Here is a 15,088-nt window from a genome sequence, read left to right on the forward strand (position 1 = left end):
GATGGATGGATGGATGGATGGATGGATGGATGGATGGATGGATGGATGGATGATGGATGGAGACAGACAGACAGACAGATAAATGGATGGATGGATGGATGGATGGATGGATGGATGGATAGAGACAGACATTAGATAGATAGATAGATAGATAGATAGATAGATAGATAGATAGATAGATAGATAGATAGATAGATAGATAGATAGATAGATAGATAGATAGATAGATAGATAGATAGATAGGGGGGCAGGGATAGATAGATAGATAGATAGATAGATAGATAGATAGATAGATAGAGAAATAGAGAGATAGCATTAGCACTCAGACTTATGTATTGCTTCACAGTGCTTTATGGCCCTCTCTAAGCAATTTACAGAGTCAGCCTATGGCCCCCCAACAATCTGGGTCCTCAATTTACCGACCTCGGAAGGACGGAAGGCTGAATCAACCATGAGCCCCATCAGGATCGAACTCCTGGCAGTGAGCAGAGTAAGCCTGCAATACTGCATTCTAACCACTACACCACCAAGGCTCCAATACAGGTAATCCTCAACCTACAATAGTTCATTTAGTGATGGTCCAAAGTTACAATATCACTGAAAAAAAGTGACTTATCGCCTGTTTTTCACACTTACAACCACCGCAGCATCCCCTTAGTCACAGGATCAAAATTCAGATGCTTGGCCTGTGAGGGACAGTTGCAATATCCCAGGGTAATGTGATCAACTTCGGGACTTACGGACAAGCAAAGTCAACGGGAAGCCAGATTTACTTAACAACTGCAATGCTTCATTTAGCAACTGTAGCCAGAAAAGTCATAAAACGGGGCAAAAATCACTCAACAAATGTCTCGCGTAGCAACATAAATTTGGGGCTCAATTGTGGTCGTAAGTCGAGGACTACCTGCACATAAAGAAGGGCCGTAGAGGAGTGGAGATAATGAAATCTTCACTTAAACATCAAACTAAGGCGGCAGATTGCACATTGCAGCATTATTAGGGTTAGCTCCTCTTTTAAGCTGTTTTAAGAAGCAACACGATGCTTTCTCTGGTCCTGGTGACTGATCCAAATACGATTTTGCATCATTATCACCATTACCTTTATCCCTATCCTGTGACCTGTATATTTGCCTTCATTCATGATCCTTTCATGTTTAGAAGCATCTTGCCCTGTTTCAGAGTCCTCATGGCCTTCTCCCATGCAGCTTGGGAAAGACCTGATTTGGTCATTTGGAGAAGACGAGCTAGTTAGAAGCTTCCTTATGCTGAGTCAGATTATATTTGGATTTAATAATAGGCTGTTCAGAACCACTGTTCATTAAATCCAAATATAATCCGACTTAGCCCAAGGAAGCCTCTAACTAGCTTGTCTTCTCCAAATAACCAAACCAGATCATCTGATTTCCAGCAATGGATGGAAACTAATCAAGGAGAGAAGCAATCTAGAAATAAGAAGAAATTTCCTGACAGTGAGAACAATTAACCAGTGGAACAACCTGCCTCCAGAAGCTGTGAATGCTCCAATATCGGAAGTTTTTAAGAAGAGACTGGACAGCCATTTGTCTGAAATGGTATAGGGATTCCTGCCTGGTGGACTAGATCAGGGCATTTCAACCAGTGGCACGGGTACCACCTGTGGTACATTGGCACCTGGCAGGTGGTACGCGACCATCCTAGAAAAGTGATAGCGGGGGAGGGGAATGAGCTGAACCGGTGGCAGCACCGCACAAGCCTGAGCGAGAGACGGCTGGAGCTGCAGGGCTGTCAGGGCTCAGCGGAAGCGCCAGGATCAGTGCCAGGCTCCAGCTGGAGCTCGGCGCTGATCCTGACACTTCTGCTGAGCCCATAAGAAGCGCCGAATCAGCTGGAATGTTGCAGCCTCTCCAGGGTCTTGTGATTTACATTCAGATGCTTGGCAACTGATTCATATTTATGACGGTCACAGTGTCCCAGGGTCATGTGAAGTGACCAAAACCTGCTGCAACCACCCAGCAGATGGGGGGGGAATAAAAACCAAACACACCCCCACCCCACCACCCCTGCTGCCAATCCTCAACAGAAATGCTCACAACAATGAAAACCTCGGACTGGAGGAAGAGCGCCGCCGGGTAGGCAGGCAGGTATCTTGCTCGGCTGTGGCTTGGGGGGCACTTTTTTCAGTGCCATTGTAACTTCGAACAGTCACTAAGCGAACTGTTGGAAGTTGAGGACTACCTGTACTTTATCACTTTTTCTCTTTTTTTTTTTTGGTCATCAAGTTTTTGATACCTTGCTAGGCGACTGGTGGTACTCGGATGTTGCCATATCCTAAAAGTGGTACAATGTGTGAAAAGGTTGAAAAGCCCTGGACTAGATGACTTCCAAGGTCCCTTCCAACTCTGTTATTCTGTTCTGTTCTGTTCTGTTCTGTCAAGTCACCTATTTAGGGCATGGCAGATAGTATTCAGGCATGCTGGAAGCATTGGGCAAAAGTAAAAGTACAATTCCACCATAGCACTAAAGCTGAAGCAGTTCAGGACCACCCTAATTGCTTTATGAGAATAAAACTAGGTGGTCTCTTTTGATCAGCAAAGTAAATCAAAACAAATCCACTATGTCCTGAAGCCCTCTGTTGAAGCTAATAGCACAGGTAGTCCTCCACTTATGACCACAGTTGAGGCCAAATTTTCTGCTAAGAAATGCAGTTGTTATGTGATTTTTGCCTCATTTTATGACCTTGCTTGCCGTAGTTGTTAAATGTGTCACTGTAGTTATTAAGTGAGTAACACAATGATTAAGTGAATCTGGCTTCCCCATTATCTTTGCTTGTCAGAAGGTCATAAAAGGGGATCACATGATCTAGGGACACTGCAACTGTCATAAAGATGAACCAGTTACGAAACATCGATTTTTTCATGTGACCATGGGGCTACTGCAACAGTCTAAAACAGAGGTAGGCCACCTTGGCTCTTTTATGACTCGTGGACTTCAACTCCCAGAATTCCTGAGCCAGCATGGCTCAGCTTGGAAACTCTCCCTTTCCTCTCAGCATGGCTGGCTCAGGAATTCTGGGAGTTGAAGTCCACGAGTCATAAAAGAGCCAAGGTTGCCTACCCCTGGTCTAAAGTGTGAAAAACAGTCATAGGTTCACTTTTTTCAGTGCTGTTGTAACTTCAGTGACTAAGCCAATGGTTGTAAGTCAAGGACAGCCCGTAATCACTTCACACAGGCCTAATATTCAGGGGCTGCATCTCATAATATACATCATCCTGTTCTAGGGGGTCATACAATATACTGACCCAAAATAGGCTCATTTCTTTATAACAAAGCAAGTCTTATATTTTGGGCAAATGCACCACCTGACTCTGATCTGGTTTTAAAAAAAACACAGGATTCCAAGGCTGGAGTTTTGTCTGGCCTGCTTACATTGATAGGTGGGGCCTATCAGATGACTACTGATTGGACATTTGGAGAAGACAAGTTAGTTAGAAGCTTCCTTATGTTAAGTCAAATTATAGTTGGATTTAATAATAGACTGTTCACCACCACTGTTCTCAACCATTGTTCTCAATTCTGGCTTAACCTCGATTTAGTTAACCTTGGTCTCTGGATGCATATGGCACACTGGCCCATAAACTAGCCATGAGTTTGGGTAAACCAGCATATAAGGCAAAAAATATTGTCCAATGCATGGTGTGCAAACTGGAATCAGAAGAACATTATGAAGAACAAAAGTTATCCATTGTATTATAGCATCTATTTCAAGTACCTGCTGGGCACCACAACCTAATCCCACTAATAACTTATAGGATGAAGTCAGGATAGGTATTTTTTTTTCTGTTCAACAATCTCAGGGTATAAAAAAAAGGAGCAGCAAAATGTATAATTCAACACAACAAAGAGATTTCATTAAATTTCAAAATACAATATAGCTAACAGTTTCATCAGTGCATAATTGAAATACATTCTCTTTGTGTCACTTTATCAGGAAAAGCTGCATCTTTTGCAGTTGTGGGAGTTGATCAGTTTTTAAAAGTATAGGTCACTCATTTAAAAAACAAAAATTAAATACACACTTACCCATTTATTATGTTCACCCATGACAAGTAAATAGACAAGGTTTAAACAGGCTTTGTATGCATTCTTCAAAAATTGTTCGTGCTTCAAAAATTAAAAATTAACATATATGCATAAATCCAGTGCATAATAAGTTAGTCGGCATAGATTACGACTCCCCCTCTATTTAAGCATTCTTTTAAACCAAAAGCACAATTTCATCCGTTTTTTTTAAACCTTTTAAAAGTCTGAAGAGTTAATGAATAAAAATAAATATACTTGCAGGAGCTCAACGATCAGACTTACTTTTTGAAACACACCACTACGGGTACCACCTTGGGTACACAATATTTGATGGCTAAAAGTGGTCCCTTCCCACGATAAGCATAGCATAACAAAAATTATGCAAAATAAAAAGGAATCTGCAAAAGGGTATTATGCAAAATAAAGGGGGAAATATTCAAAGTGTTCAACTTCTATTATGTATGCAAGTTTTTAAAAAAATATTCAGCTCTCTTGGTTTATAGAACTGAGAGATTTTGTTTCATTTAACATACCTCCTTCTCCCCCCAAAAAGGTTTTTAATGTCTAACAGTCAGCAACTATGAATATATTCAGAAGAAGAAGAGCAGAAGGAAGCAATATGGTGTCTTCCAGATGTTTTGGATTACAGTTTCTATAATCTCTGATCTGTGACTGAGTCTGTGAAAGTAAAAAAAAATAATAATCTTGGAGCTATATTTCAAAATATTTGGAAGACACCCTCAAGGCCCAGCTCTAAATAAATAAGAGCAACCAACTCAATGAAGTTCGTATGACTTGTTACTGTTCAGCGACTAATGAAATGAAGAGAAGGACGAGGGGTGACATGATAGCAGTGTTCCAGGGGTTGCCACAAAGAAGTGGGAGTCAAGCTATTCTCCAAAGCAGCGGAAGGCAGGACAAGAAGCAACGGGTGGAAACTAATCAAGGAGAGAAGAACTAAGGAGAAACTTCCTGACAGGGGGAACAATTAATCAGTGGAACAACCTGCCTTCAGAAGTTGTGGGTGCTCCATCAGTGGAGGTTTTTAAGAAGAGATTGGACAGCCACTTGTCTGAAAAAGTATAAGGTCTCCCGTTGAGCAGAGGGTTAGACTAAAAGATCTCCAACATCCCTTCCAATTCTCTTATTCTGTTATTCTAACTACATTGGTCAAGAAATAAACAGGTAAAAGGATATGAATGTACCAGAATTTTAACTGCTATTCTTCTGATTCGATGAAAAGGACTAAGAATATACAAGGCAGGAGTGGCACTAAATCGAAAGATCGTCTTCCCTTTGTTGAGTACTATAAATGTCTGGAAAAACAAAGGAGAAGATAAACAAATATTAAGGTCTGGATTAAAAACTCACATTACGCAAGCAATAGCTATTTCTATTTCTTCAGAAATTATTCAGTGCTTCAAATGTCCCCCAAACCTCTATGCTGTTTATTAAAACAGCCAGATTCTCTTTACGCTTCTAGTTGAATTAGGGTAAAAAAGAAAGGTGTTGCTACTTTAAAGAAACCACTCATTAAAGTTATTACAACTCTTAAAAGTAGCCACAACTTTTACTTGGGAATGCAGGGAGTCAACACATTTAGTTAGATATGAGTTTAAGCTACTGCACATCATGCTACTTGTAAAAGCAAACTAGACATTATTTTCCAGTCAACATACGGTTCATATTGTTCTTTCTGAAAGTGATGTTTAGATACCAGGATAAATATTTATACACAAAAGTACAATTGAATGTTTTATGAGCAAAATGAACAAGCAGAGGCATAGCTGCCATTATTCTGACTGTGCTACATAGAGGATTGTTGCATATCTAAAAATAAAATTTATAAATTTATTTTAGAAATAGAGAAAAAAAGAGAGATAAAAAGCGAGAGAGAGAGACAGAGAGACAGAGAAACAGAGAGAGAGATAAGGAGAAACAGAGAGAGAGAGAGAGAGAGAGAGAGAGAGAGAGAGAGAGAGAGAGAGAGAGCTATAATAAAGAGAGAGAAAGAGGCAAAGAGAGAAACACAGAGAGATAAAGAGAGAGCTATAATGAAGAGAGCAAAAGAGACAAAGAGAGAAACAGAAATACAGAGAGATAATAAAAAAGAGAGAGAGAAAGAGAGACAGATAATAAAGAGAGAGAGAGAGAGAGATAATAAAGTGAGGGGGGGCTCTGTTCCCCTTTTCAATTACTTTTCATCACAATAACCTAGATGCTTATTATCACTTCCAAAGCAAGAAGAAAGATTTCCTGGACCATAACTTTTATGTAATCTTTTTAAAAAAATCAATTGACCTTTCAGATTAATTTATTATTTCAGATAATACCCCCCTTTAAAATTCCAGTTTAAGCTTTGTTTTTTCAGTGTTTTCACAGAAAAGTAAATTTGCAAAAAAAAATTATTATTATTTTGCTAAGTCCAGCTATGCCTTTAAAAGGTGAGTAGATAGCAAAGACCCAACAAGAATAAACATCACTAAATTTATATGGCTGGGGAAAACACATGATCTACTGAAATGTAATCAAATCTACCTAGTAAAGTGATCTTCCAAAGAGAAACTTTTCTGCATTTTGCTCTATAATTCAATAACGCTTGCAGCATTCATTACCCCACCAAAATGTTCTTGCATAGAAACTGTTTTTTATAGATTTATTGCTAGCCAGCAATGAGAATTGATCAGCTTCTAGGAATCTCCCTAGCTTTGTTCAGCTATTCTTGCCACTGCTATCACATAACATATATTACTCATTGTGTATAGCAAAATGCCTTGAAGAAAAAGAAGATCACAATTATTTCATGTGTAGGCAGCCCAGACATATACTCACTAACTGGAAAATTGGTAGCATCCTAGACCAAGCTAAATCCCAAAATGTTAGGAAATTCCTGGAAGCTTGCCATTCAGACAAATTAGCCATCCACAGCCATGTAGAAATAAACCATATTTACACACTATTCAAAGGACACAACAAAAAAACCAAGAAGGAAAAAAGAATCCAGAACACTTCCTGGATTCAACACCCAGATAAACAGAGATATACACCAGACAAACAAGCAGAGAACAATACTCTAATCAAGGAAAAACTACACCCCTGCTTGGTATATAAACAAGCTTTTCTAAATAATATACAAGCTACCTGAATAAACAGTGAGCAAACTCCATACTCATTAACAGTGATGTTAGCTAGTGGGGTAATGAAATACTGCAAGCAAACAATAAAGTTCAGAGTATTTAACCCTGAGCTATACATACAGATAGTCCTCAAATTCATTTAGAGACCGAAGTTACAACGGCACTGAAAAAAGTGACTTATGACAGTTTTTCACACTTATGACCATTGCAAAATGTTCATGGTTACATGATCAAAATTCAGATGCTTGGCAACTGACTCATATTTATGACAGTTGCAGAGTCCCTGGGTCATGTGATCACCATTTGCCAATTTTTGACAAGCAAAGTCAATGGGGAAGCCAGATTCATTTAACAGCCATGTAACTAACTTAACAACTGGAGGGGTTCATTTAACAACTGTGGCAAGAAAGGTTGTTAAAATGGGGTAAAATTCACTTAACAAATCTCTCGCTCAGCAACATAAATTTTGGGATTAATTGTGGCCGTAAGTCAAGGACTACTTGTATTCTCTTTTATTGAGTTGTACAGTACTCACTTGCAAAAATTCCTAAAATTCCTAAAATTAAAAATACTACTCAAGTCTCTGCTGAGCCTTAAGATTCAAAGGCGTTTTGTGGAAATATATATATATATTTCCATCTTTATATCCCCTCTCCCCCTCCTTTTTGTAATGCAGCTCAGATAATAGTCCTATCTTAAATGTTAGTTCCATAACAACTGTCCTTTGTCCTTTGAGATAGGCTGGATCAAGACATACAGGTAGTCCTCGTTTTATGAACACAACCGGGAGTGGAAAATCCATCATTAAGTGGTACATCATAAAGCCAGACATCACATGACAGTGATTTGCAACCTTCCTGACAACTTCCCCCATTGACTTGGTTTGTCAGAAGTCAGCTGGGAAGGTCACAAACAGCCATCCCATAGTTGTGGGTCACTGTGATTGTCATAAATGCATGCCGGTTGATAAGCAGCCAAATCATGTAACTGCGGGGCCCTGCAAAGATTGTAAGTTCAAGGGCTCATCATAAGTCACTTTTCTCAGTGACATCGTGACTTCAAATGGTCGCTAAACAAATGATCATAAAAAGAGGATTACCTATAGCAATTTAGATCACATTATCACAGAGGGAAAGATTCATTTTATTGTTTTAATTTATTTTCTTTATTAAATTTATATGTCGCATATCTAACTAGCAAAAGACTCTAGAGGGCATATTTTGTTATGGTTTAATTCAAACAATACACTAAACCAGGGGTAGGCAACCTCGGCTCTTTTATGACTCATGGAATTCTGGGACTTGAAGTCCATGAGTCATAAAAGAGCTGAGGTTGCCTACCCCTGCACTAAACCATATTATAAATTAGTACAGTGGTACCTCATTACCCGTTGGCAATTTGTTCCAGAAGACGCAACAAATAATAAAACCAATGAGTACCGAGAAAAATCACGTGACTCATCATATGACCAGTGGTGGGATTCAGCCAGTTCGCACCACTTCAGCAGAACCGGTAGCTAATTTTTTGTTCCCCAGGCCCAGAATGGACTTCCGGAAGTGGCATCCCACACAGAGAACCAATTGTTCACCTATTTGAACCCCACCACTGCTCATGACCCATTATTTCAGCCAGTAGAACTAGCCAATCATGAGGCAGCCGAGGTCAGCAGGAGAAAGACGATTACCGGGACAAAATTTCTTCTTCAAAATGCGTCAAATACCAAACTTGACGAGTTTTGAAGCAGTCATGTGCCAAGGTATAAAAGTACTCTATACTGAATGAATCGAAGAAGTGGCTGATCACAATCCATCATTGCTGAAAGGAAGTTGAACCTGGTTATGTTGAATCCAACATAAAATTCAAATGCAATCAGTTATCCCCCAGTATGTGTAACTTCCAGATGTTTGGACTTTCAGAATTCCCTTGTTAGCACAGCCGTTGCTGAGAATTCTGGGAGTTTGAAGTCTACAAAATTAAAAAATGCTCAGTTGTGGGGCACCTGTTATGACATCATAGTTTATAATCCTGAACAGATCTTTAACTATTTAGCTGCCCCATTTAACAATGGTTTGTTTAAGTGATCAGCAAACGTTTTCTTATGAAAGGTAAAATTCCCTTCAAGTAGAGTTTAATTTCTGGAGATTTTAATGCAAGGGTCCCCAACCTTGGCAACTTTAAGACTTGTGAACTTCAACTTCTGGGAGTTGAAGTCCACAGTCTTAAAGTTGCCGAGGTTGGGGACCCCAGCTTTAATGGACACATCCAAGTACTCTTCATGGCCAAATATGGAAGTGACCTACTGCTGCTTTTTTCTAATATATTTTAAACTTCTTGGTGTAGCCTATAGCTTTGTTTTTACCAAGAGTATTAACCAGGCCTGCCCCTATTTTGTTAACCAGATGCAAAAATTATTAATAAAATGCAAAGATCAGCCCATTCCAATAAAGCATTTCTAATTACATTGGGACTGAAAAGTCCAGAGGACCCTATGCAAGGCTGAGGTTCATCCATAGAGTAAAGGTGAAAAAATTAATGAGGGGTCAGTCCTGAGGACATTGAAGCATCTGGTATTGATTGACTAAGCTAATGCAGAGGTTTGCTGGGTCAAAAAAACTAGATCATTCCCAATCCAGCATCTTGGAAGGACAAAGAGACTATATATTCCTGTGGAACTAAAGCATCACATAGAAAGTACCCTTAGGATGCAGAAAGCTAAAGATCAAATTATGCATACGCAAAAAGATCAGAAGTACAAAAAAAATAGTCTGTTCCAAAATCCATATCAAGTGGGGTAATGCAAAACAATTGAGTAGTAAACAAAAGGAATTAACCTCTTCTCCACCTGTACTTTTTCTTCTTTGTAGGTAATACGGCTGCATTACTATTATCCTTCTCATCTTTTCTTTTACCTTCTACTATTGGTATCTTATGATTATATTACTTTGTTGTTTGTATGTACACTGAGAGCTTCTGCACCAGAGAAAAAGTCCGTGTGCATCCAATCACATTTGGCCAAATAAGCTATTCTGTTCTGTTCCGTTCCATATTCTATTCTATTCTATTATGTTCTGCTCTGTTCTGTTCTATTTCATATTCCATTCCATTTTCTATTCCATTCCATATTCTATTCTACTCTGTTCTGTTCTATTTCATATTCCATTTCTTTTTCTATTCCATTCCATATTCTATTCCATCCTATCCTATCCTATCCTATCCTATCCTATCCTATCCTATCCTATCCTATCCTATCCTATTCTATTCTGTCTTCTTGAGACCAAAAGAAATAATGCCATCATAGCTTCATGACTAAAAACAATAAAGGTAAGATCAATTCCACCAGCTTTTGTTGTCCATTCCTGTTCTCCCATTCACCAATTTTATATAGACTTGCCAAATTAATGGCTTGGGGTCATGAACATTGGTTAATGTTTTCTGCAAACATGAGCATCTGGTATAAAAATTGCCTTGAAAGGGCAGGACAGAAAAGTAGTGGCTCTCCAGAACAAGCAAGCATAATAAATCAGGCGTTATAAGATTATATCTCACTTTTATTTTTCGTCTACTCAACATCCACCCCCAACCCCGATTTTATTTGAAATAGTATAAACATATACAGGTAGTCCTCGATTTATAATAGTTCATTTAGTGACCATTTGAAGTTACAACAGCACTGAAAAAGGTAACTTATGACAGTTTTTCACACTTATAACTGTTGCAACATCCTCATGGTCACATGATCAAAATTCAGACGCTTGGCAACTTGATTCATACAGGTAGCTATGACAGTTGCAGTGTCCCTCGGTCACAGGATCCCCTGCTGACAAGCAATATCAATTGGGGAAGCCAGATTCACTTAACAACCATGTTGTCAACTTAACAACTGCAGTGATTTACTTAAAAGCTACGGCAAGAAACGTCATAAAGTGTGGTGAAGTTCATTTAAGAACCATCTCCACAACAAAAATTTGGGGCTCAGCTGTGGTTGTAAGTCAAGGACTACCTGTACACAAACAACATTACTATTATTATTATTATTATTATTATTATTATTATTATTATTATTATTATTATTATTATTATTATTATTATTAATGATAATATTGCAATTCTCCTGTTTGGACCCCACCCATCTTAGCTATCAGGAATTTGACCCTGATACCGTGTTTCCCTCAAAATAAGACCCAATTGGAAAATAAGACCTAGCATGATTTTTCAGGATGCTCGTAATATAAGCCCCACCGCCAAAATAAGACCCAGTTAAGACCATCAGCCAGACAGACGCATTTAGTACCGTATTTCCCCAAATATAAGCCCTACCTAACCAGAAAATAAGCCCTAATGTGTCTTTTGGAGCAAAAATTAATATGAGATCCGGTCTTATTTTCAGGGAAACACAGTAGTTCTCAGGTCCTTCATCCAGGAAGGAAATTATTTCCTGTGAGAAATACCCTTCTACCTCATTCCCTTCCATTATTCTTAATCATAAGTGCAGAGGTGACGGGTTTGACCTTATGATCTCCGTAGAAGGGGTCAATGTCCTCCAGTGGTTCCCCGATGAGCTCGGATGGGGGAGATCCATAGATGTCTGGCAGCTTCTTGCATGCTTGCAAGTCAAACTGTGGCCGCAGTTTTTCTTCCTCTCCCACCTGCTCTCTATATTCCTGCTTGGCATCCTTTCCGACCTTTGCCGAGATCCGCTTTTCAATCTCCGATAAGGATTCGGGTGTGAACCGGTGAAAGTTGTTAGTACCCAGTGGTAACAAGAAGTCAGCCATCTTTTCATCCTGAGTTTTCTTTGTAGTGGCCGTTACTCCTAAAGGTGAAAATGAAAGGAAACAAAACAAAACAAAACCCTGAAAAAGAAAGAAAAGGGAAATATTGGTAAGTAGAACTCATCAGGACTGACAACTGTGCCAAACATATTTTTTGGCTTCCTTTTTTTAACCATTGCCATTCAGAGTTAATGGAAAACAGATTGCATTTCAGTTTCTGATGGAAAGAGAAAAAAAAAAGGGAGCAACATTATCATGGACTTCTGGACTTACCTTAACTGCAACATGGACAAGGGGATGTGTGAATGCCCTACTTTTCGTTACAGCTATTTCTCCAATGCCTGGCACTTCTTGGTATGTCAACCTATTTTCCAACAGATGGAAACTAATCAAGGAGAGAAGCAGTCTGGAATTAAGGAGAAATTCCCTAACAGTGAGAACAATTAACCAGTGGAACAGCTTGTCTTCACAAGTTGTGGGGGCTCCAACACTGGAGCTTTTTAAGAAGAGATTGGACAACTATTTCTCTGAAATGGTATAGGGTCTCCTGCTTGAGCAGGGGGTTGGACTAGATGACCTCCAAGGTCCCTTCCAACTTTGTTATTCTTGGTTATCCATGGTTCAATTCAGCCTAAAGAACTCTTCCTAGGTTTTCTTAGAACATAGCTAAGATGACCACACAGTGATTCAGATATGTGCATGGATTCAGCTGTGATTCAGAGTGATTCAAATATGTGTGCCGGAATAAAAATAATAATAACACCACTGACAATCACCCCCTTCCAACTTAGCAATAATAATGGAATCTCAAAAACACAATCAAAAGTCATTCAACCTGAGAATTAAATAGAAAATGTAGCCTTATGGAAGAGAAGAAAGCTTTCAGAAAAACGAGGAAAAAGCAGTGTAGACCCTATTCTCCAATCCACACCCCTCCTTTATTCTACGATTTTAAATCAGGATAGAGAATTAGTTTTCCCAAGAGGCCACATGAAAACCAGGACTGATACGACGGTCAACCCCCTCAAACAATTCCGACCTCTTTGTGAATTATATATTTGTTTAATAAATGTATATGCTGCCCACCTCACAATCCAAAGCAATGTTATGCAGGGAAATTATACCTTCCTCCCCTAGCCCACAGGTCGGCAACATGCGGCTCCGGAGCCGCATGCGGCTCTTTGAGCCTTCCCCTGTGGCTCCCAGCCTCCTCTGCCATTTGCAGAGAGAGACAGAGACAGAGAGAGGCACTTGCGCTTCCCTGCTTCTCTCTCTGTCTCTCTCTCTCTCTCTTTGTGTGTGTGTGTGTGTGTGTAAAAGACAGTGGACTCACGGTTTTCTCCGACAAGCTGAAAAGGGCTTCCTCCTTTTCTGCATCTCTGCAGGAATCAGGAAGCAGGAAGGGCAGGAGAGAGCTAGCTAGCCCAGCTATGCTGACTCAGGAATTCTGGGAGTTGAAGTCCATGAGTCATAAAAGAGCCGAGGTTGCCTACCCCTGAGCTTGTTGGAGAACAACTTGAAGCCAGCTTGCCAGGTGAGCAGAAGATCGGAGAGAGGGGAGAGAGAGAGAGAGAGAGCAAGAAAGAGAGAGGGGGGGAGGGGGAGAAAGAGAGAGAGGAAAGAAAGAAAGAAAGAAAGAAAGAAAGAAAGAAAGAAAGAAAGAAAGAAAGAAAGAAAGAAAGAAAGAGAGTGGGGGAAGAGGACTGGCAGACCAAGGGCAGAAAGAGAGAGAGGGAGGGAGAGAGGGAGAGGGAGGGAGAGAGAGAGACCCTTTTGATATCTAAAATGAAGATAACACTGCATATATCCTTTTTTACCTTTATTATAGGTGTGTGTGTGTGTGTGTGTGTGTGTGTGTGTATATATNAAGTGTCCTGGCGACTTTGTCGAAACGTCGCCAGGACACTTCCAATTTTACGCGGGAGAGAACCCGAATGACCAAAGACCTACATATATATATATCACTGACTAGTATGTATAACTGCCCAGGTTCGAATCCCATAAAGGGTATGGCTAACTGATGAAGGCAAAAAAGCCAGAAATGGTCCATCTTGGTCTCCCAATTTAATTCTTTACTCTTTGTCAGAAAAAAGAAATTTGGATATAAAAATATTTCGCAGTTGCAACTTGAGCCTGCTCTATGCCCCTAGTTGGGGGCGGCAAGGCAAGAGATATTGTAAAAAAGAGTAAACTGCAGTATGGCAGTTGAAAATGTCAAGGTGTTCACAATCAGACCAATCTGTCTGAACTCCCTATATATATATATATATATATTTCAAAATTTGGATTCAAACAAAAGCATTCATATATATATATATATATATATATATATATATATATATATATATATATATATATATATATATATATATATATATATATATATATATATAATACACACACATACATATACATACACACACACACCCCTATAATAAAGGTAAAAAAGGATATATGCAGTGTTATCTTCATTTTAGATATCAAAAGGGTTTTGCGGCTCCCAGTGTTTTGTTTTCGGTGGGAAACGGGTCCAAGTGGCTCTTTGAGTGTTTTGGGTTGCCTACCCCTGCCCTAGCCCCTTAAAGGCAGACTGTTTTGGTCCACCATAAAAATCTTCAGCAACATTTCTTTTTTTCTATGCAAACCAGCACCATTCCTGACGTTGAAGCCAGTTTACGCCTTCTCCTTTACTTCATAAGTGACTTAAACTCTATAAAAACTGTACATGGGGGTATCTCTGAGGCTCCTCTCCTTGGGTGTTTTCTGCCAGATGGTGTTTCTAAAGCCATTTTGTCACAGGGCCCATCACCCTGCTGCGCAGCTATCGGTTTGAGATAATTCACAACCATTATTTCTCACAACACCCAGAGATTTGTCAGCAAATAAAGCTTTTCCTGTCCCAGCATGATAAAGATAACATGTATTGACTCAGCTGAAGGCCTCGTTGGCAAAGTAGATTCTTCTTGTTCCAACTTTGTTTTACGAGGGACTCGTTATGTGATTATTGATTGGAAGCACATCAGAAGGAAAACGACGTCCATTCCTGCCCCTCCCCTTTTTATACAATAGATGACACGGGGTGCCTAATTCTAAGCTGCCATTCTTTTATTCAGATTCTCT

General features: G+C 39.5%; 1 protein-coding gene across 1 annotated transcript in view; it reads right to left on the bottom strand.

The window, feature by feature from the left end:
* Positions 1 to 11,971, bottom strand: part of LOC107303320 (sodium channel protein type 5 subunit alpha) — a 315,483-nt gene extending 303,512 nt beyond the window's left edge. The window contains exons 1-2 of the mRNA XM_015832541.1: positions 11,705 to 11,971; positions 5,257 to 5,375 (exon numbers count right to left, since the gene is read on the bottom strand). Coding sequence (XP_015688027.1) covers positions 5,257 to 5,375; positions 11,705 to 11,971 — 386 coding nt within the window. The remainder of the gene's footprint in view (positions 1 to 5,256; positions 5,376 to 11,704) is intronic.
* Positions 11,972 to 15,088: the final 3,117 nt, after the last annotated feature.

This window comes from Protobothrops mucrosquamatus, unplaced genomic scaffold, assembly GCF_001527695.2.
Source record: "Protobothrops mucrosquamatus isolate PMUCROS unplaced genomic scaffold, P.Mucros_1.0 scaffold5, whole genome shotgun sequence".
Taxonomy (NCBI): domain Eukaryota; kingdom Metazoa; phylum Chordata; class Lepidosauria; order Squamata; family Viperidae; genus Protobothrops; species Protobothrops mucrosquamatus.